Source organism: Bubalus kerabau, chromosome 9, assembly GCF_029407905.1.
Source record: "Bubalus kerabau isolate K-KA32 ecotype Philippines breed swamp buffalo chromosome 9, PCC_UOA_SB_1v2, whole genome shotgun sequence".
Taxonomy (NCBI): domain Eukaryota; kingdom Metazoa; phylum Chordata; class Mammalia; order Artiodactyla; family Bovidae; genus Bubalus; species Bubalus kerabau.
The window spans coordinates 31337763-31360375 of NC_073632.1; the positions used below are offsets into that span (position 1 = coordinate 31337763).

General features: G+C 38.7%; 1 protein-coding gene across 5 annotated transcripts in view; it reads right to left on the reverse strand.

The window, feature by feature from the left end:
- The window catches only part of SNAP91 (synaptosome associated protein 91), a 169870-nt gene that overhangs the window by 2143 nt on the left and 145114 nt on the right, over positions 1-22613 (reverse strand). For 4 of the 5 annotated variants that reach the window (XM_055534931.1, XM_055534928.1, XM_055534926.1 and 1 more), the window contains 5 exons: positions 22199-22229; positions 21237-21348; positions 7049-7132; positions 5816-5920; positions 1223-1325 (listed from right to left, as the gene is read on the reverse strand). In XM_055534931.1, coding sequence (XP_055390906.1) covers positions 1233-1325; positions 5816-5920; positions 7049-7132; positions 21237-21348; positions 22199-22229 — 425 coding nt within the window. In that variant the 3' untranslated portion in view covers positions 1223-1232. The remainder of the gene's footprint in view (positions 1-1222; positions 1326-5815; positions 5921-7048; positions 7133-21236; positions 21349-22198; positions 22230-22613) is intronic. The other variant, XM_055534925.1, reaches the window with a different exon arrangement.

Here is a 22613-nt window from a genome sequence, read left to right on the forward strand (position 1 = left end):
TCATTTCTGAAACTTCGGCTGCTAAGAAATAAGTGCTTATTGTCTTATTTATGCATCTACATGACGCCTAATCCAGCCCAAAGTGGAACAGAAAAGTTGGGCTCAAGGAGAATTACTTGGCTGAGATGTCAAGGCCTTAAAATGATAAATTATTAATGTTGTATGAAGAAAAAAAAAATCACAAGGCAGAAATCTGCGAAATTCATCATAGGCATCAGAGGAAGTTTAAATATATATATATATATATATATATATATAGTAGATGTATGATAAAAAGAACACCAGACAGGGGTTCAAAAACTTCAACACTCATGCTTCTCTTCCAGTGTGACCCTGGTCAAATCACTTAATGCCAAGGGACAGTTTCTTTAGCTGTGAAACGGAGGCCAAAGTATCTGGCTAGCTTATCCTGCAGGGTTTGATCTCCAACAGAGGTGATCAAAAGAGTTAATTACTGGGAAGAATGAAAAATACTGTGTAAATGAAAATCATCATTACTAGCGTTCACCCACATTCAGCAAGTATTGGGTTGGCCAAAAAGGTTGCTCTGGTTTTTCTGTAACATGAAAAATTTGAATGAACTTTTTGGCCAACTTAATATTTGTTGAGAAGCTATCCACTGTGTCAGGTTCTGGGGTTAACAGCAAATCGTCTTCATTAGTTTCCTTCTATGAGTCCACTATTAGCCACAATGTAATTTCACAAATTATATTAGACATTTAAAACTAGAATGTTAGAAATGAAAATTTTGCCTCAATGCAGAGATACAAAGGGTAATAAATCTAAACTTTACTTGATGAGGCCAAATAAGAATAAGCAAATTAAAATTACAATTGTCACCAAATATATTCTTAGTTTCTAAATGAAGTATTATAAATGTTACCTTTCTATAAATTCTAGTCATCACAGAATGCAGTAGTAATTTTCTAATTTATGAAGTAGCTTGGGCAAACTTTTGCTTTATTAGTATAATCTATGTGCTTTCCAGGGTAAGGACAATTTGGAGGTTTCTCTCCCTCTTAATTTTGCAAATTAAGTAAGATTAAAAAATCACTGACAAAGATAGCTTTCAATATGGATTTCAAAAGCATACACATTCAAACAATTATTATTATATACATGTATTAAAGACACAGAAGTACAAATATTATACCTAATAAAATAGCTAAGCATAGCATAGGTCACTATTACAAGCCCACAGGAAAAGCTCAATATTAGATACCTTAAATTGTTTACAAGAAATCCTTGATGTTAAGATCCGCTAATGGGTCCTTTGCTGGAGGTTTCTTGGGACTCTGAGAGGCAGGTGTAGGGCTTGGAGAAAGCTAACGAGGAAAAGCCAGCCCAAGACAGTGGAAACAGAAAGCAAACAGAGATAGATAAGCATTAGGCCAAGCACATACCACAGAAAACAAACATGCAGAAGATTAGATGGCTAAAAGTTTACACAATCTACTTTGTTCTACTTAAGTCACAGGGTTGTTTTGGATTTTGGATTTAAAAAACACACTTCAAAGGATATTGGCTTTCTTGAAATTATTTGACATCAAATTTAGCCAAAGTAAAATTTGAGGACTCTTGTAGAACAATATGGATATTAGTTAGGGAAGATGTGAAAAACTAGTCACATTAAAGCTATTATGAATACATAGTGAAAAAAACAACTTCTCTATTCAAAGCATTGTGACTTTGAGTTATTAGTACCTCTAAACTAATAAAGGAATATAAACGACTTTTCTCAGAGTGAGAGTGAGTTTGAAGGAAAAATGGAAAGAAAACAGCTTGCAGAAAGTCACCTAAGAAATTACTTTAAACTATTAGCTAAATAGACTAGAATTTCATATAAAGTATTCTAAGTGAACACCTGTCAAATCTGGGGGCACTGTTTGCTTTCGGATGAGCAAATAGTCTAGTTGTGAATGTCACCGAATTCTAATTTTGCCTATCCGGCTTGTAGAGAAGATTAATTACTAGATACTACAGAGAAGAATCATACTAAACCTGAAGCAAAAGCAACCAAAAATTTACTTACCTTGTTTCTGTTTAATGAATACCTGAATTATTTCATTGTGTGACAAACATAAGATTTGGGAACAGGCTTTTGCAGGAATGTTAGGGTTCAAGGCCTTGAAAAAGGTCACGGAGTCTACATAGAACAATAACTAACATATATCCTTTGAGCTAATTAATCTTCTATGGCTGTAACAAGATGGAAACTCAGGAACCTGGGACTGAAGGGTAGGGATGTATGTTTTCTTTTTTGGTTCTGTAAACAAAGCTCCAGAAATAGGAGTTTTAGATTTGTTCCTTTGTCCAGAAACTATTAACTGTAGTATGTTTCAGTCAAATTTCCATTTTTAAAACTGGGATCCTATTTCATGGAAAGGCCAGGGAAAAATAAACATAAAGGGTCAAAGTTGTTTGGAAGGTACGAAACTCAAGGACTGGTCCATAATTAATAATTAGGTGATATAACACTGCGACACCAACCAACTGCCCTACAGAGCAAGAGTCCACATACCAGTAATGAAAAATTTCTATGTCTTCCAAAGCTACTAACTCATGTTTGCTTTCTTATCTAGTATCTAATCAGCTATGATTCTTCTCTGATGTAGGAATACAGCTTAAAGATTGTATAACTATAGCATACCATTTCCCAAATTACCATAAATACAATTAAATGATTAAAACACTGTTTTCATGGTATCATCTATTTTTCATTTTCATCCTTTGAATTAAGTAAACAAATTGATGCTATGCAACACTGGTATCAAGCAGGAAAACTACCTTATATAATAAAACTGTATTATTTCTAAAGCTTTCAGCATGCCAAATACAGTAAGACTTTTAAAAATCTCAGTAACATCCTTTCAATTTCTATTTTTCAAAAAGGTGGCAGATAGTCATGGATATATTTAACCATCAAGGAAATATTCATAAGTGAGATTCTTTCTTGGAATTTAAATATATCTAGATTGATTGTAATCCCAACTGTGAAACCCAAAACCTCCCTCCATATCCACTCCCCGCCCACCACCCTCCCCAACCCCAAACAACATTCATTATCTCAGAGCAGAAGAGAAAATTTCTCAGGAAACCAGTGCTTTGGTGATGGCCTTGAAGGCTGGAGTCTCTTACATTTTAAATTTATCTTTTTGGACACCCACTATCACTCTCCTGGTCATTATGGCTTTTGAAGGGTTAAAGTAAAGAAACTGAAGCCAATTTTGGGAACAGGTAGAGAAAGAAGAGATGATTCAAGGAAGAAAAGGGGATTAAAGTACATTCAGAAGGTTCACAACAGGATTCCTATTGTGAGGCTGAGACAATATAAACACACGTGATAAATTTAAAAATTATACACTAGAAGTGAAACCATTTACTGATATCCTTAAAATATCTTAGAGCCATGTGTTTTGAGTGCTCAGCACGGTGCTAGTAGTTATAATGTTCTTCCTCCATCCTAAATCAATTTCTCATGGTGAAAACTTCTTTGGTTCTACATATACCTTCCCTTGGGCCAGGCATTTATGAGAGGAATAAACAAAGGGTGATTTATCAGCATGAACATCATTATTAGCAGCAAAACAGTTCAACAAGGTGCATATATTTTAGCATCTTTGCAAATAAAGGTAGCACGGTATATAGTAAGAAACCTGGCCTCATCTAAAAGAGGTTTGCCCTTTGTCCTGGACCCTGGTCGATGACTTCTAAACCTTTGGAATTTACCTAGCACCTGGAATGTCTTAGTTATTCAGAGTGGGTTTGTGGCACCACACCTGATAATTTATGCTAACTAGGTAACTCAGGGTTGGGGGCTGGCCATGCCAGAAAATCAACCATATGATTACAGTTCAGTCTTTGGGCCCACAGGATATGAACCTGACCTTCAGGGAGGGAGGGAGGCTGGAGACAGAATTCAACCACCTTAGACATAATTCAGTTAGTCATTCCTATATCAGATCAGTTCAGTCGCTCAGTCGTGTCCGACTCTTTGTTACCCCATGAATCGCAGATGCCAGGCCTCCCTGTCCATCACTAACTCCCAGAGTTCACTGAGACTCACGTCCATCGAGTGAGTGATGCCATCCAGCCATCTCATCCTCTGTCGTCCCCTTCTCCTCCTGCCCCCAATCCCTCCCAGCATCAGAGTCTTTTCCAGAGTCAGCTCTTCGCATGAGGTGGCCAAAGTACTGGAGTTTCAGCTTTAGCATCATTCCTTCCAAAGAAATCCCAGGGCTGATCTCCTTCAGAATGGACTGGTTGGATCTCCTTGCAGTCCAAGGGATTCTCAAGAGTCTTCTCCAACACCACAGTTCAAAAGCATCAATTCTTCGGCGCATATAATGAGAGCTTAATAAAAACTCTGCGTACTGAAGCTCAGGAGAGCTTCCTGGTTAGCAGTACTGCATGTGTATCCTCACACAGTGATGCCGGGTGGGTAACGCATCCCTGAGGACAAAGAAGCCGCATGTGGGATCCTCTCAGACTTTGCCCAGTGCATCTCTTCTTTTGGCTGGATCTGTTTGTATCTTTTCACTATAATAAAACTGTCATTGTAAATAAAGTTAGTGCTTCCTTGAGTTCTATGAGTCCCTCTAGAAAACTGCCTAATCTGAGGGTGGTCCTGGGAAACCTTAAATCTGCAGGCAGCTGGTGTGAAGTTGAGGGTGGCCTTTGGGACCTGAAGCGTCTGATGAGGGCAGTCTTGTGGGAATTGCTCCCTCAGGCTTTGTTGTTGCTGTTGAGCCACTCAGTTGGGTCTGACTCTTTGTGACCCCATGGACTGCAGCACATTAGACTTCCCTGTCCTTCACCATTTCCTGCAGTTTGCTCAAACTCAATGTCCATTGAGTTGGTGATGCCATCCAACCATCTCATGCTCTGTTGCCCGTTTCTCCTCCTGCCCTCAATCTTTCCCAGCAACAGGGTCTTTTCCAATGAGTTAGCTCTTTGCATCAGGTGACCAAAATACTGGAGCTTCAGCTTCAGCATCAGCCCTTCCAACGAATATTCAGGGTTGATTTCCTTCAGGATGGACCAGTTTGATCTCTTTGCTGTTCAAGGGACTCTGAAGAGTCCTCCAGCACCACAGATAGAAAACATCAGTTCTTCAGCACTCAGCCTTCTTTATGGTTCAGCTCTCACATCCATTCATGACTACTGGAAAAACCATAGCTTTGACCAGACAGACCTTTGTCAGTAAAGTGATGTCTCCGTTTTTTAATATGCTGTCTAGGTTGGTCATAGCTTTTCTTCCAAGGAGCAAGTGTCTTTTAATTTCATGGTTGCAGTCACCATCCGCAGTGAATTTGGAGCCCAAGGAAATACACTGTTTCCATTTTTCCCCCATACATTTGCCATGAAGTGATGGGACCAGATGCCAAAGATGTAGGCTTTACAGTCTGGCAGGCTCACTGCAGTTAGTGTCACTAGTCTTGGGCAAACTCAGCAGCAAGGAGTATGGTGTCCCTAACCTTAATTTTGGCTAACTCTAGGAACACGTAGTAAGACAACGGATTAGAGCTACTCATTTTTTCCTGGAATAAATGCCTAGATATTTTAAACACCTGGTAGTTCTCAGGAAACATTCCAAATTAAGGGAAGGAATGGAGGGACCTTAGGACAGTTAATTTTTTCTATTATTTTCCTATAAATGTCACCACTGTTCATCTGTCTTCCTTGTTCCCTTTACTTCTTCCCAAGCAACAACCATGAAGATGGCATTAGGTAAAAACATTTTTAAATTGTTGGTCACATGACAGCTTACACTTATAAATTAACATCATTCTTTTGTGGACATTTAAAAACTGACCTGTGTGCCAGGTACAGCTGCAACTCCAAAGGGTGGCCTCATCATGGGCTGTGCAAACATGACAGGCTGCTGCGGCATCATGGGCATGCCTGTCCCCGCCGGAGGCTGAAAAAAGCAGAGGGGTTCCCAGTGTGAGTGGAGTCCACTCTGGCAATGCCCTGACGTTTATGTCCTTAACATGTTAAAGAAAATTTCTGAGGAATCCAGGTTTGTGAAAAAGTATCACCTGTAATTTTTTTTTTGTTTGTTTTGTTTTTTAATTTTAATTTTATTTTATTTTTAAACTTTACATAATTGTATTAGTTTTGCCAAATATCCACCTGTAATTTTTTACAAAGATGCTTACTTACATTTATTTTTATTTATGTTTTTGGCTGTGCTGTGTGGCATGTGGGGATCTTAGTTCCCCGACCAGGGACTGAACCTGTGCACCCTTCCAATGAAAGCATGGATTCTTAACCACTGGACCACCAGGGTGCATGTTCAACTGTGTCTGACTCTTTGTGATTCCATGGACTGTAGCCCGCCAGGCTCCTCTATCCATGGGATTTCTGAGGAAAGAATACTGGAGTGGGTTGCTATTTCTTCCTCCAGGGGATCTTCCCAACCCAGGGATTGAACCTGTGTCTCCTTCATAGGCAGGCAGATTCTTTGCCACTGAGCCCACCTTGGAAACTCCAGACCACCAGAAAAGTTCCTACAACTGGTAACTTAGAATGATGGGTGTTGTGAGGCTGGCAGATGGCAGGGAACCCTGAGGTGCCTGAGAAGCCTGGCTGGCCAGACAGCATCCTTATCCCAACAAGGCTTTGCTGTTGTTTATCTATCTTCTGTATGTATAGTTCTTAAAGAGGTAAAGACTTATTTCTTTATGCGAAATGGCCCTAAAATTTGCTAGTGATAAAGTGATAAGTGAAAAGTCAGTATACTGATGAAAAGTTGATTTTTGATGATTGAGCTAAGAGCCCAGGTCACTGGTTTAGTAAACAGAACTCCAAAAATGACATTATCAGTGCACTACAAAAATTATTTTGATGGTGGAAAATTATTTTAAGTGTCTTATAACTGACTTGATCATGTCCTGTGTAGACTACTTAATGTCTAAAGCAGATGACTTAATTTTTAAATTTTACTCTTCTGGGTTATGGGCAGAATTATATTCTATAGTTAATCTGGGATTGGCAAAGTCCTTAGAAGTATTAATTACAATTTTTAAAACAGGTCATCACTCACCATTCCAAACCCTGCTCCAGGTTGTCCGACAGATGAGGCCCCGGCAACAGGAGGAACTGAACTGGTTGGAGGTACAGCTCCTTGCTATCAAAAAAACCACAAAACACATACAGACACATACATACATACATACACACACACACACAAACAACAAACAAAAAGAATCAATACAATATGGCTTTAAAAGGACAGAATATAACTTTTAAATACATGCTCTTAAGTATGTATAAAGATATAAAGAAATCTCAAATTTCAGTTTTCAATTTTAAAAATAGGCACTAGCACCGTGCCAGTGATACAAAGGTTACTAACATGATGTTCACCACTGTGGAGCTATTGGGGCTCAGCTTATGCTCTCTACCTACTTATGCCACCTTCAATGTAAGGAAGTCAAATTTTTCTAAACTTTTTTTTGTCTAATCATTATATTCTCCAATAGGCATTGAAGTAGAAATTCGAGGAATGCTTTCATTTACATGTTTAAAGCTTGGTTTCCATTTCCCCTCACTTAAAAAAATTAATTTATTTTTTAATTGAAGGATAATTGCTTCATAGAATATTGTTGTTTTCTGCCAAATAGCAACATGAATTAGCTACAGGTATACATATGTCCCCTTCCTCTTGAACCTCCCCTCATCTCCCTCCCAATCCCACCCCTCTAGGTTGTTACAGAGCCCCTATTTGAGTTCCCTGAGTCATACAGCAAATTCCCATTGGCTATCTATTTTACATATGGTAATATAAGTTTCCACGTTACTCTCTCCATACATCTCATCCTCTCCTTCCTCCCCCTGAGTCCATAGGTCTGTTTTTTATGTCTGTTTCTCCATTGCTTCCCTGCAAATAAATTCATTGGTACCATCTTTCTAGCTTCCATATATATGCATTAGTATACAATATTTACAGTCCATGGGGTCGCACAGAGTCAGACACGACTGAACGACTAAACAACCACCAATCAACCATACAATATTTATCTTTCTGGCTCAGTGGTAAAGAATCTGCCTGCCAATGCAAGAGACACAGGTTCGATCCCTGGATTGGGAAGATCCCCTGGAGAAGGAAACGGCACCCCACTCCAGTATTCTTGCCTGGGAAATCCCATGGACAGAGAAGCCAGGCGGGCTACAGTCCATGGGGTCGCATAGAGTTGGACACGACTGAGCGACTAACCACCCACCAACCAACCATACAATATTTATCTTTCTCTTTCTGACTTCACTCTGTCTAACAGGCTCTAGGTTCATCCACCTCATTAGAACAGACTCAAAGGCATTATATTATATGGCTGAGTAATTCCATTATATATATGTACTACAGCTTCTTTATCCATTCATCTGTCCATGGACATCTAGATTGCTTCTATGTTCTAGCTATTTTAAGTAGAGATGCAATGAACATTAGAGTACGTGTATCTTTTTCAGTTTTGATTTTCTCAGGATATATGCCTAGTAGTGGGACTGCTGGGTCATATGGTGATTTTATTCCCAGTTTTTTATTATTCTTTTTTGTGTTATATTTGCTTCTCTCTGACTTCTGACTATTGTACGTTTGTACAAAGACCAAAATTAATTCCAAGTTTTAGGAAGCATTTAGAAGACTACACATGATACTGTTCACATATCCCATTTCAGGCTCAGGTTTGAGAGTTTTCAGTCATACACCAAAACCCCTAATATTTCCGTTAGGCATAAAATTAACCCTACTGCAATCCCTTGAAATTTACACTGTCCTCCAGTTCAGCTGTAGCCTTGAAAATAACAGCACACATTCCCAGGAATAGTATCACAAGGAGCAGAAAATATTTTAATTATTTGCTTTGTCTTGTCTCTAGAAACACTGGCTCAAAAGGCTTGTTGTTATCTTGCCAAACTGGGAACCCATGTAGTGCTAAAGCTGTTATCTGAAGACATTTGTAGAAAACACCTAAAGGCAAATTTTTTAGTTGTTGCTGTATCAGGTAATGGATATCAGTCACGGCAAATAGCAGCCTAAACAAAAAGCTCAGAGGAAAGGCTGGAGAATGAGATGCTTTGAGGATTAAGGGTTTGAAAAATCCAGACATCCTCCTGGGAAATTAGATAGCCATGCACATGCCCAGGGCTATGCACATACTCCGGAAAGACTTGAGATGCCTCTGGGCTGACCTGGAGGCTGTAAGCAAGCAGTAGTAATTGCTAAAGTAGAGTTACAACCTGCCTGGCTGAGTGTCAAGTCATGCCTAACACACACGCAGAGCCCCTCTGCAAATACCAGGAGATATTTTTGGTTCCAGGAGTTTAAGTAGTATCTGTCTAATTCTCAGCTGACCAAGTACCTAAAGGACAAAACAAACAAGCAAATAACTCAATCTACCAAAGTAGCAAAACAACAATAACAAAAAAAGTAGCAACAACAAACCTTGGGGAAGGGTAGAACATGATTTTCAGTGCTGCCTTATTACAATATTCAATGTATCCAGGTTCCAATAAAAAAATTATGAGATATGAAAAGAAACAAGAACATATAGCTCATATGCAGGAGAAAGAGCTCAACTCAATAATCTAAACTTCTACCATAAGAAACTACAAAAAAGAAGAACTAATTCTAAAGTGAGCAGAGAAAGGAAATAAAAACAATTAGAGCAGAGAAAAATGAAAAAAAGAATGGAAAAACAAAAGAGGAAAGAAAAGATCTTTGAAATGATCAATAAAATAAATAAAGTTTCAAGTAGACAAGAAAAAAAGAGAAACCTAAATGACCAAAATCAGGAAAGGAAGTGGAGATATTACTACCAATCTTACAGAAATAAAAAGAATTATATTATAAGAAATTTTATGCTAAAACATTAGATAATCTAGATGTCACAAACTCCAAAAAAGACACAAACTACAAAAACCTGACTCAAGAAGAAATAAAAATCTAAATAGATGTATAGCAAGTAAAGAGACTCAGTTAGTAATCAAAAACTTTTGATCACAGAGAAGCCCAGAATCAGATGGCTTCACTGGTCCATTCTATTAAAGGTATAAAGAAGAATTAATATAAACCCTTCTCAAGCTCTCAAAAAAACAGAAAAGGAACACTTTCTAATCATTCTTTGATGCCGGTATTACTGTGATGCCAAATACAGACAAGGACATCATAAGAAAACTACAGCCAAATTCTTTACAAATATAAATATAAAAATTCTCAACAAAATACTAGCATGCCACATCTAGCAGTGTATTAAAAGAATTACACACCATGACCAACTGAGATTTATTCCAGAAATGTAAGGTTGGATCAATTAATGTAATATATTATAATAATATAAGAAATAAAAGAAAAACTAATCTCAGTACATGCAAAAAAAGCATTTGAGAAAATCCACAATCCATTCATGATACAACAACACTAAATAAACAAGAAATAGAAGGGGAATTCCTACACCTGATAAAGGGCATCTACAAATAACTCACCATGAGGTCAGGAGTGGTGGCAGGGAGGAGCTACGCCACGCCTGAGGTCAGGGGCGGTGGCCGGGAGGAGTTATCCCACGTCCAAGGTAAGGAGCAGCGGCTGTGCTTTGCTGGAGCAGCCGTGAAGAGATACCCCATGTCCAAGGTAAGAGAAACCCAAGTAAGATGGTAGGCACTGAGAGAGGACATCAGTGGGCAGACACGGAAACCACAATCACAGACAACTGGCCAGTCTGATCACATGGACCACGACCTTGTCTAACTCAATGAGACTAAGCCATGCCATGTGGGGCCACCCAAGATGGACAGGTCACAGTGGAGAGGTATGACAGAATGTGGTACACTGGAGAAGGCAATGGCAAACCACTTCAGTATTCTTGCCTTGAGAACCCCATGAACTGTATGAAAAGGCAAAAAGATAGGGCACTGAAATATGAACTCCCCAGGTTGGCAGGTGCCCAATATGTTACTGGAGATCAGTGGAGAAATAACTTCAGAAAGAATGAAGGGATGGAGCCAAAGCAAAAACAACACCCAGTTGTGGATGTGACTGGTGATAGAAGCAAGGTTTGATGCTGGAAATAGCAATATTGCATAGGAACCTGGAATGTCAGGTCCATGAATGAAGGCAAATTGGAAGTGGTTAAACAGGAGATGGCAAGAGTGAACATCAACATTCTAGCAATCAGTGAAATAAGAAGGACTGGAATGGGTGAATTTAACTCAGATGACCATTATATCTACTACTGTGGGCAGGAATCTCTTAGAAGAAATGGAGTAGCCATCATAGTCAACAACAGAGTTCGAAATGCAGTACTTGCACGCAATCTCAAAAAAGACAGAATGATCTCTGTTCGTTTCCAAGGCAAACCATTCAATATAACAGTAATCCAAGTCTATGCCCTGACCAGTAATGCTGAAGAAGCTGAAGTTGAACAGTTCTATGAAGACCTACAAGACCTTCTAGAACTAACACCAAAAAAGATGTCCTTTTCATTATATGGGACTGGAATGCAAAAGTAGGAAGTCAAGAAACACCTGGAGTAACAGGCAAATTTGGCCTTGGAGTATAGAATGAAGCAGGGCAAAGGCTAATAGAGTTCTGCCAAGAGAATGCACTGGTCATAGCAAACACCCTCTTCCAACAACACAAGAGAAGACTCTACACATGGACACCACCAGATGGTCGACATCAAAATCAGATTGATTATATTCTTTGCAGCCAAAGATGCAGAAGCTCTATACAGTCAGCAAAAACAAGACCAGGAGCTGACTATGGCTCAGATCGTGAACTCCTTATTGCCAAATTCATACTGACATTGACGAAAGTGGAGAAAACCACTAGAACATTCAGCTATGACCTAAATCAAATCCCTTATACAGTAGAAGTGAGAAATAGATTTAAGGGACTAGATCTGATTAGACAGAGTGCCTGATGAACTACGGATGGAGGTTCGTGACATTTTATAGGAGACAGGAATCAAGACCATCTCCAAGAAAAAGAAATGCAAAAAAGCAAAATGGCTATCTGAAGAGGCCTTACAAATAGCTGTGAAAAGAGGGGAAGCAAAAAGCAAAGGGGAAAAGGAAACATATGCCCATCTGAATGCAGACTTCCAAAGAATAGCAAGGAGAGATAACAAAGTCTTCCTCAGTGATCAATGCAAAGAAATAGAGGAAAACAAAAGAATGGGAAAGACTAGGGATCGCGTCAAGAAAATTAGAGATACCAAGGGAACATTTTCTGCAAATATGGGCTCGACAAAGGACAGAAATGGTAGGGGCCTAATAGAAGCAGAAGATATTAAGAAGAGGTGGCAAGAATACACAGAAGAAATGTACATAAAAGATCTTCACAACCCAGATAATCATAATGGTGTGATCACTCATCTAGAACCAGATATCTTGGAATGTGAAGTTAAGTGGGCTTTAGGAAGCATCACTACGAACAAAGCTAGTGGAGGTGATGAAATTCCAGTCGAGCTATTTCAAATCCTGAAAGATGATGCTGTGAAAGTGCTGCACTCAATATGCCAGCAAATTTGGAAAACTCAGCAGTGGCCACAGGACTGGAAAAGGTCAGTTTTCATTCCCATTCCAAAGAAAGGCAATGCCAAAGAATGCTCCAACTACCACACACTTGCACTCATCTCACATGCTAGTAAAGTAATGCTTAAAATTCTCCAAGCCAGGCTTTAGCAATACGTGAACCGTGAACTTCCTGATGTCCAAGCTGGTTTTAGAAAAGGCTGAGGAACCAGAGATCAAACTGCCAACATCTGCTGGATCATCGAAAAAGCAAGAGAGTTTCAGAAAAACATCTACTTCTGCTTTATTGACTATGCCAAAGCTTTTGACTGTGTGGATCACAATAAACTGTGGAAAATTCTGAAAGAGACGGGAATACCAGACCACCTGACCTGCCTCTTGAGAAGCCTGTATGCAGGCCAGGAAGCAACAGTTAGAACTGGACATGGAACAACAGACTGGTTCCAAATAGGAAAAGGAGTATGTCAAGGCTGTATATTGTCACCCAGCTTATTTAACTTATATGCAGAGGACGTCATGAGAAACACTGGGCTGGAAGAAACACAAGCTGGAATCAAGATTGCCGGGAGAAATATCAATAATCTCAGATATGCGGATGACACCACCCTTATGGCAGAAAGTGAACAGGAACTAAAGAGCCTCTTGATGAAAGTGAAAGAGGAGGGTGAAAATGTTGGCTTAAAGCCCAACATTCAGAAAACTAAGATCATGGCATCTGGTCCCATCCCTTCATTGCAAATAGACGGGGAAACAGTGGAAACAGTGTCAGACTTTATTTTTGGGGGCTCCAAAGTCACTGCAGGTGCTGATTTCAGCCATGAAATTAAAAGATGCTTACTCCTTGGAAGAAAAGGTATGACCAACCTAGACAGCATATTGAAAAGCAGAGACATTACTTTGCTGACAAAGGTCCATCTAGTCAAGGTTATGGTTTTCCCAGTAGTCAAGTATGGATGTGAGAGTTGGGCTATAAAGAAAGCTGAGTGCAGAAGAATTGATGCTTTTGAACTGTGGTTTTGGAGAAGACTCTTGCGAGTCCTTTGGACTGCAAGGAGATCCAACCAGTCCATCCTAAACGAGATCAGTCCTGGGTGTTCACTGGAAGGACTGATGTTGAAGCTGAAACTCCAGTACTTTGGCCACCTGATGCAAAGAGCTGACTCATTGGAAAAAACCCTGATGCTGGGAAAGATTGAGGGCAGGAGGAGAAGGGGACGACAGAGGATGAGATGGCTGGATGGCATCACCGACTCCATGGACATGGGTTTGGGTGGATTCCAGGAGTCTGTGATAGACTGGGAGGGCTGGCATGCTGAAGTTCATGGGGTCGCAAAGAGTTGGACATGACTGAGCGACTGAACTGAACTGAACTGAATATCATATTTAATGTTGAATGACTGAAAGTTTTCTCCCTAAGAACAAGATAAAGAGGTACTGGGAGATCTTGTCAGTGCAATTAGGTAAGAAAAAGAAACAGATAGCATTCAAATAAAAAAGGAAGAAATAAATCTATCTCTATTTGCAGATGACATTATCTTATATAGAGAAAATCAAAGAATTCACACACAAAAAACCATCAGAGTTAATAAACAAGTTCAGCAAAGTTGCAAGATAAAAAATAAATATACAAAAATCAATGTGATGTTCAGACTAGCAATGAACAATAAAAAATGCAATTACAAAAAATTTAATCTATAACAGCATTAAAAATAACACACTTAGAAATACATTTAACAAGACAGTAGAACACTTATACACTGACGGCTATAAAACATTGTTGAAGAAATTAAAGACAACTTGGAAAATAGACATCATCTAATCTATTAAGGACTGCTGCTGCTGCTGCTAAGTCGCTTCAGTCGTGTCCGACCCCACAGATGGCAGCCCACCAGGCTGCCCCGTCCCTGGGATTCTCCAGGCAAGAACACTGGAGTGGGTTGCCATTTCCTTCTCCAATGCATGAAAGTGAAAAGTGAAAGTGAAGTTGCTCAGTTGTGTCTGACTCTTAGCGACCCCATGGACTGCAGCCCACCAGGCTCCTCCGTCCATGGGATTTTCCAGGCAAGAGTACTGGAGTGGGGTGCCATTGCCTTCTCCGACTAGAAGACTAATATTGTTAAGATGACAATACTTCCCAATTCGCTTTATAGATTCAGTGTGATTCCTATCAAAATTTCAATCCCTATCAACTTTAACTACTTCTCTTAGAAAAACGGACAATCTGAACCTGAAATTTATTGGAAATCCAATGACCCAGAATAGACAAAACAATCTTGAAAAACAAGAAAGAATTTGGTTTGTTCACACTTTCTGGTTTCAAAACTTACAACTAAGCTACATTGATCAAAACACTGTGGTACTGGCATGAGGACAGACACATAGATCCATACAGCAGAATAGAGAGTCTGGAAATAATCTACACATCTATGGTCAACTGATATTTGAGAAGACTGTGAAGAATATTGTTGAAAAAACAGTATTTTCAACAAATGGTTCTCGGATTAACTGGATTTGTGCATGCAACACAAACAATTTGGACCACTATCTCATACCACATATGAAAATGAGACTAAAAAATAGGTCAAAGACCTAACGTAACAGATAAAATTATAAACTCTTCGACCTTGGATAAGGCAATTGGGTTTCTTGAACATGACACCAAAAGCACAAGCAACAGCAACAAAAATAGATAAAAATGGAGTTTATCAGAATTTAAAACTCTGTGCATTAAAATATACTATCAAGAAAATGAAGACGACTCACAGAATGGGAGAAAATATTTGCAAATCCTATGTCTCATAAGCATCTAGTATCCAGAATAATGCTGGGAGGGACTGGGGGCAAGAGGAGAAGGGGACAACAGAGGATGAGATGGCTGGATGGCATCACTGACTCGATGGACGTGAGTCTCAGTGAACTCCGAGAGTTGGTGATGGACAGGGAGGCTGGGCGTGCTGCGATTCATAGGGTTGCAAAGAGTCAGACATGACTGAGCGACTGATCTGATCTGATCTGATCCAGAATAATAAAGATCCCTTAGAACTCACCACATTTCTCAAAAAAAAAAAAAAAAAAAAAAAAGATATACAAATGACCATTAGGCACATGAAAAGATTCTCAAGATCTTTAGTCATTAAGGAAATGCATATGAAAGTCACAATTGAAACCCTATGCACTGATGGTGTAAATATATAAGATGATGCAGCTGCTGTGGTAAAGTCCGTCAGTTCCTCAAAAAGCTCAACAGAGTCACACAAGTCCTGACAATTACTTTCCTAGGTATATTCCCAAGGAAACTGAGGACATATATCCTTACCAAAACTTGTATACAAATAACAGAAGTATCTTTCATAATAGCCAAAACGTGGAAACACAAATGTCCATTCATTAATGAATGAACAAACAAAATGTGGTATATCCAAACAACAGAACTGTCAGCCATAAATAATGAAGTCTTGTTACATGCTACAACACAGATCAACCTTGAAAACATTAGGCTCAGTGGAAGAAGTCATGCACATAAGACTCCCTAGTGTAGGATTCTGTTTATATTAAAAATCCAGAAGAGGCAAATCCACAGAAACAGTAAATTTTTGGGTGTCATGGTATAGGGAAGCAGAAAATTGGGAAAGACCATGTTCCTCTTTGGGGTGATGGAAATATTCTGGAATTATAGAGAATGGTAACAGTTTTACAACATCAAAAAAATACTAAAAATCACTGAATTATACACTTCTAAAGTTGTAACTTAATGTTACAAAAATTTATCTAAAACATTTTTTAAAAGAAAGAAAATACTGAAGGGTAGCAAAATATCCCCCCAATATGTTTTTTGGAACGAGGATTCTTATGAGCTGATTATTGTGAAGAACAGCAGATGCAGGAGGAGCCCTGAGAACAGTAGACATTAAACTTTTGTAAGGTGTGTTTAGATTTACAAAGGAGATCCCACTTAAGGGTCTCTCCCTTTCTGTACCAGGAAGAGTAGGATGACTAAATCACAAGAGAATCTCTTATCAATAGAGAAGTCATTGACTTAAATGTAAAGAATGAATTTAAAAAATAATTCTACTTATTTATTTATTTCTGGTGGGTGCTGGGTCTTTGTTGCTGCACGGGCTTTTCTCTAGCTTTACAAAGCATGGGCTCCTTTCTAGTTGCAGTGCGCAGGCTTCTCATTGCAGTGGCTTCTCTTGTTGCAGAGCACAGGTTTTAGGGCATGCGGGCTTCAGTATGCGATTCCCAGGCTCTAGAGCACAGACGCAGTGGTTGTGATGCTCAGTTGCTCTGTGGCATGTGAGACCTTCTTGGGTCAGGGATCAAACTTCTGTCTCCTGCACTGGCAGTCGGATTCTACACTGCTGAGCCATCAGGGAAGCCCTGTATAACAAATCTTACCTTTGTTGACCCGCTTTTCCTGGTAACCTCTCCATTAACTGGCCACCCTATATTTTCCTTTCTTTTGTTTTTAACTGAAGATGGTTATTTAAGCCAGTGGCTTAGACCACCTCAGGGAGTTACTCATTTTTTCCCTTTGGTATCTCCCATGTATATATGAAGCATACATGTTAACAAGTTTCTGTTTTTTTCTTGTTAATATGTGTTACTACAGGAGTCTCCACTAAGAACTTAGAAGGATAGAGGGAAAGTTATTTTTCTTCCTCTATAAGAGAAATATTATATTTTAGATTCACTCTACTCATTATTTCAACAGTCTAGGGGTAGGCTACTCACCAGACTAAGAATTGTATCATTGATTGGAATTGCTTTATCAGAATTGTACCTTACAATAACAATTGTATTTTTTACAAGAATTGTATCATTAGGATTTAGTGATGTGAAAGCAAAAAGGTTTTTAGTTATCAAAACAAAATTAATCTGCAGATATTCCTGATCAAATAAATGGGTCAAAAATTTAAAGAGAGTCTAAGTTTGTCATTTTGTTCAAATGGTAGATTAACTCAATAATTTATCCCCTCAATATTATTTATCCTAAGGTTTAAAAAATTATTTTCTTTTTTAATCCTCGACAAAATGTTTCACCTATAGATGTATAAAGGTTAGCTGGTTTTAGGGGCAGAACTATGGCCTCCTACAAAATGCACATATTTTCAGTACCTTCCTAGTTTGTCTAATGGAAACTGAGCATGTCTGTTGTGCTCAAAACTAGGAATGAATAACCCTATTGATGGCCATGATAGTATGCCAGTCCTGTTAAAAGTTTTTAGATCTAATTTGGGTGCTGTCATCTGAAAAATTTTAAGAGTTGCACCTTTAAGCTGCATTTAAGGGGAATTTAAAACAAACTGAGAAAAGTAACCTAGCTCTTGTCTCTAAATAAAATCTATAAAAGGCAGCAGAAGGGTCTTCACCCTGACATCCACCCTTTCATGTCCTACTCAAAAACAAAGGCCTGCAGATTAATGGGAAAACCTGCAAACCCTCCCTCATTGCTTCTGAAGCACACATCTCAGCTCTCTCTTCTTTTTCTTGACTGTCCTTAGAAAAAGACACTCAAACGTATTTAAGGACTAGAAAAATGCAAGAGACATTTTATGAGAGAACTGGAGTGGATGGAAGCCAGAGAAACTCAGAATGATTAAAGTGAAAGCAAACCAGAATTTTGATCGGGAAGTACAGTTCTGCAGTAAATGGAGCAAATGATAGTAAAATTTTGTGACTAAGTGAGGGTTAACAATGAAAAAATAACTGCCTTCATATTGCTGCCTAAAACGTTAAGGAAAATAAACAAAAGAAACAGAACTACAACTCTGTTTAGGCAACTCTGCCCTCCTAAAAGATTACTTTTGTTGTTCTAATTTCTCTTTCCACAGCTGCTGTGGACATTTTATGCTAAAGTCTACTGTCTTTAACTTTCTTGAGTTTCATTATTAACAGTGTAAAGTTTTCTGCCTCATAAACAAAAATAAGGTGTTTGGGGGTTTAAAAGAAATGAGAATGTTAATCTCAGTCTCCAGAATGCTGCCTGCCAATCAGATAACTGGTGGCCTTGTGGCCTCAGAGAAGCAAAAGAGTTGTTTGTTAAGTATCTGATGAATTCTTGACTGTGTATGGTTAAAATCTTCATCTTAGGGGAGGTGATGGTCAAGGAAGGTCTCCAGCTCAACACTGTCTTTAAAATACTTTTCCCTTGTTCCCCTTTGGGGATAATGGCCTCATTACTCAGCAAACTGCCTCATATAGAAACCTGGCAGCCAGTGTCTTGCTGAGCTGTTCACAATAATTCCCAGTTGAGTGGATTCTGCCTGAGACTTTTCTTTCTTATCTTACTCTCCACCTCTGGCTCCAAATCTTTTTTTTTTTTTTTAACCTATGGTTGATCTGCCAGATATCAGTATTTTCACCACCTTTCCCTCCACTCCCCTATCCTCTTTGACTTTGCTATCACCATGACTGTTTTTTAACTAACCAGTTAAAAAACACTGAATGGGGGTGGGTAGGTGGGAAAGAGGTCCAAGAGGAAGGGATATATATACACACACACACACACACACACACAAAGCTGATTCACTTTGTTGTACAGTAGAAACTAACACAACATTGTAAAGCAACTATACCCTAACTGAAAAAAAAAAAAACCCAAACCAAAACACTGAACAGCTTTATCTTGCTGATAAGAGCAACACTAGATCCTCAGCATCCCAGTCATGTCCGACTCTTTGCGACCCCATGGACTGTAGCCTAACCAGGTTCCTCCATCCATGGGATTTTCCAGGCAAGAATACTAGAGTGGGTTGCCATTTCCTTCTCCAGGAGATATTCCCGACCTAGGGATTGAACCCAGGTCTCCCACATTGTAGGCAGACGCTTTACCGTCTGAGCCACCAGGGAAGAGTATAAACTACTTCGGACTGCGTATAAGATCTCTTTAATTTTGCATAGAAGAGAATAGAAAAATGAGTTCTTTTAATTTGGTGATGATAATATAAATTATGAGATTTCTTGACAATATGCAGTATTAACAGATGTATAAGATGCGTTCTAAAGAAGCTTTTTCTTTCTTTAGGGATTTTATTTGGAGTTATAGAGTCTCTCTCCCTCTACCCCCAACACTGTTTTTGTATTTAAGAATGCAGTGCAGTTGAGGGATGGAGTGGGAGCTTGGGGTTAGCAGAAGCAAGCTCTTATACAGAGAATGGATAAACAACAAAGTCCTACTGCACAGTACAGGGGACTATATGCAACATCCTGTGATAAACCATAATGGAAAAGAGTATGAAAAAGAATATATACATATACATGTACAGCTGAATCACTTTGCTTACAGCAGAGATTAACACAACATTGTAAATCAACTATATTTCAAAAAAATAGACTAAGAAAATAATGGAATGCAGCTGCCTAGGTCCAGAGTGCTACCTGCTTATGGCCTCAGCATCTATGTGGGCCACCAGACACATGCTTGGGGTCCCAGAGTAACAATTGTGCTTCCTTTCACCCTCAAAGAGCACTAGTCTGCACAATAAATTATATGGCTATCCTGGGCATGGTGGTGGTGGTTTGGTCAGTCGCTAAGTCAGGTCCGACTCTTGCGACCCCATGGACTGCAGCCTGCCAGGCTCCTCTGTCCGTGGGATTCTCCAGGCAAAAATACTGGAATGGGTTGCCATTTCCTTCTCTAGGGGATCTTCCCGACCCATAGGTCAGTTTAAAAGAGATGGGTAGTTTTCTACTAAGTATCCTTTATAAAAATTAAAATGGAACTTTATTTATAGATAAATACAAAAATGGCCCTCTTAAGCATTGTTTTATGCAAAGAAAGATTTTAAAAGGTAAACATCCAGATATAATAGGCAATCTTCTCATTGTTATCTTTTAGAAATCACTTCTTAAAATTAAGTTCTTTCAGACTTTGAACTCACCAAAGGCAGAAAGCATTAGTCCTTGAGTTTCCTGCTCTCTTACAAACACCAGGGGGTGGAGTGGGGAGACCAAAGGAAGTGGGTTTTGGAAACCAAGTCTGAGAAGATATTTTCCTGTAGAAACTACCACTTAAGTTGTAGTTCAATTAATAATAATAGTATTGAAAACCAAAGTGTTATTTCACAATCGGGTCTAACTCTTTGTAACCCCATAGACTACAGCCTGCCAGGCTCCTTTGTCCATGGGATTCTCCAGAGAAGAATACTGGAATGGGTTGCTATTTTCTACTCCAGGGGATACAGAAATGAGACCTATCTAAATTTCATAGGAAAGGTGGTGATAGTAGTTTCAAATTTAAAAAACAGTGAGAAGACTTCATAGGGTTTTAAAATGAAAGTTCGGGTACACAATAGAAAACAGCTCACTCTTTCTGCTAAGAATAAAAGTCTTCATTATTTATGACCATCAGGAAATGTGGACAAGAGATGTGGTAAAAACATAGATAAAGGTCAATGGTATTACATGTTTTGAAATATCGAAATATCATTTCTATAATTGTAGAAATAAAAAACTAATGTCTGAAGAAGTATAAATACTATTTTGAAATATTTAAAATAAAAAGCTAGGTCATAATCTTTAGTAAATATAAAGTCAATGAAATTTGCCTTTTGGTAAATATTGCATCTTGCTCCATTTCTTCAACACGGATCAAGAAGTACAACATCAGTAGCAAAATTCAGCAACATGCTCCCTGTTCCATACACCTGGAAACTGGCACAGTGCCTGCACCACTCTGGCCTCTGGGAGCTACGTACCAAGGGTGCGCTGGGTGGAACGCCTGCTGACCAGGTGGCGGGAGCTACTTTCGGCTGCCAGTTGGCCCCCCCAGTCAACTTCTTCTCTCCAGCATTCCACTGAAGATCTCCCCTAAAATCAACCATGCAAAACACACACACACAATCAGAAAAGAATAGTATGTGGCTCCTTAAATGTTCATTTGTATTTGGGGTCAAGAAGTAATAAAGAGAATGGATAAAACAGACAAAAGAGTCTTACCATATTGTATCTAAGAGAGCTTAAGGACATTTGACAAAAAAATTAATAGTTTTGACCTCAGTGATAACAGGAATTTCCTGTCACTGCTCATGGAAAAATGTGCCACAAAATTCAACTGAATTCATCACTGGTTACAAAAACTTCCAAGTAAGTCATAAATACTGTCTATCCTTCGCTGAACTGATAATGAATCCATAATGGCACTTTCTGGATCTTAATGGCTTCAACAGAAGGTTTCACACAATTGAATCATGACTACCACCTGCCTTCCAGTGATTATATCTATTGTTAAATGCATCCCAATTTCAGAGATGTTGAAATAAGCATCTAAAAAACATATACATTGTCATTTTTACTATTCTTCCTTAGAACTGATTCCATGAGACACTTTTTAAAATCAATGTTAGCGAGGAATATTACAATGCATCTAGAATTTAAAGCTATTAAAGTATTCAAACCACAATTCCCAAGTATTTCTAGATATAATTTAGTGTGAATCTGGAAACTGAAACAGATTATTCCTTTTCATTGTAGAGTCAATAGTGGAATAGAGATTCCGGTAGAATAACAGCAAAACAAAAACTGACAATGAAATAAAAACCAATTTAGAAGTTACCTAGCCTGAAAATGAGTAATACTCCATTAAGTATAAGGTTTGATAGTCTCAAACAAGTACAAATACACTGTCATTAGAAAACCAGACAGTTTCAAAAATACTTACTTTTTGGATGTGGTACCAGAAATTCCAAGATCTATAAATGGATAAGAGAAAAAAGAATTTAAATCTCTATACTCAGTTTAAATGATATGACATTTAAAAGATCAAAGAATCAGAGGTCTAAAAAAAGTCCACATTTTGCATACAAATGACTGCATTTAGTTTTACCGAAGAGAAACCACTTTAGGAAACATATTCACAAGTCCAGCATTTTCTTTCACTTCACGTTATTCTTAAGGATCAAACTTTCAAGTCAATCTGTATTCAGAAATGTGTGAACTTAGGAGGCTTGAGATTGCTATCTTAGGCCTGTGTGGCTGGGAACTTGGCTAATATAAACTGTTCTCTGCGCTCAGTGGCTAGGTCGTGTCCCACTCTTTGAGACTCCATGGGATTTCCCAGGCAACAATCTAGAGTG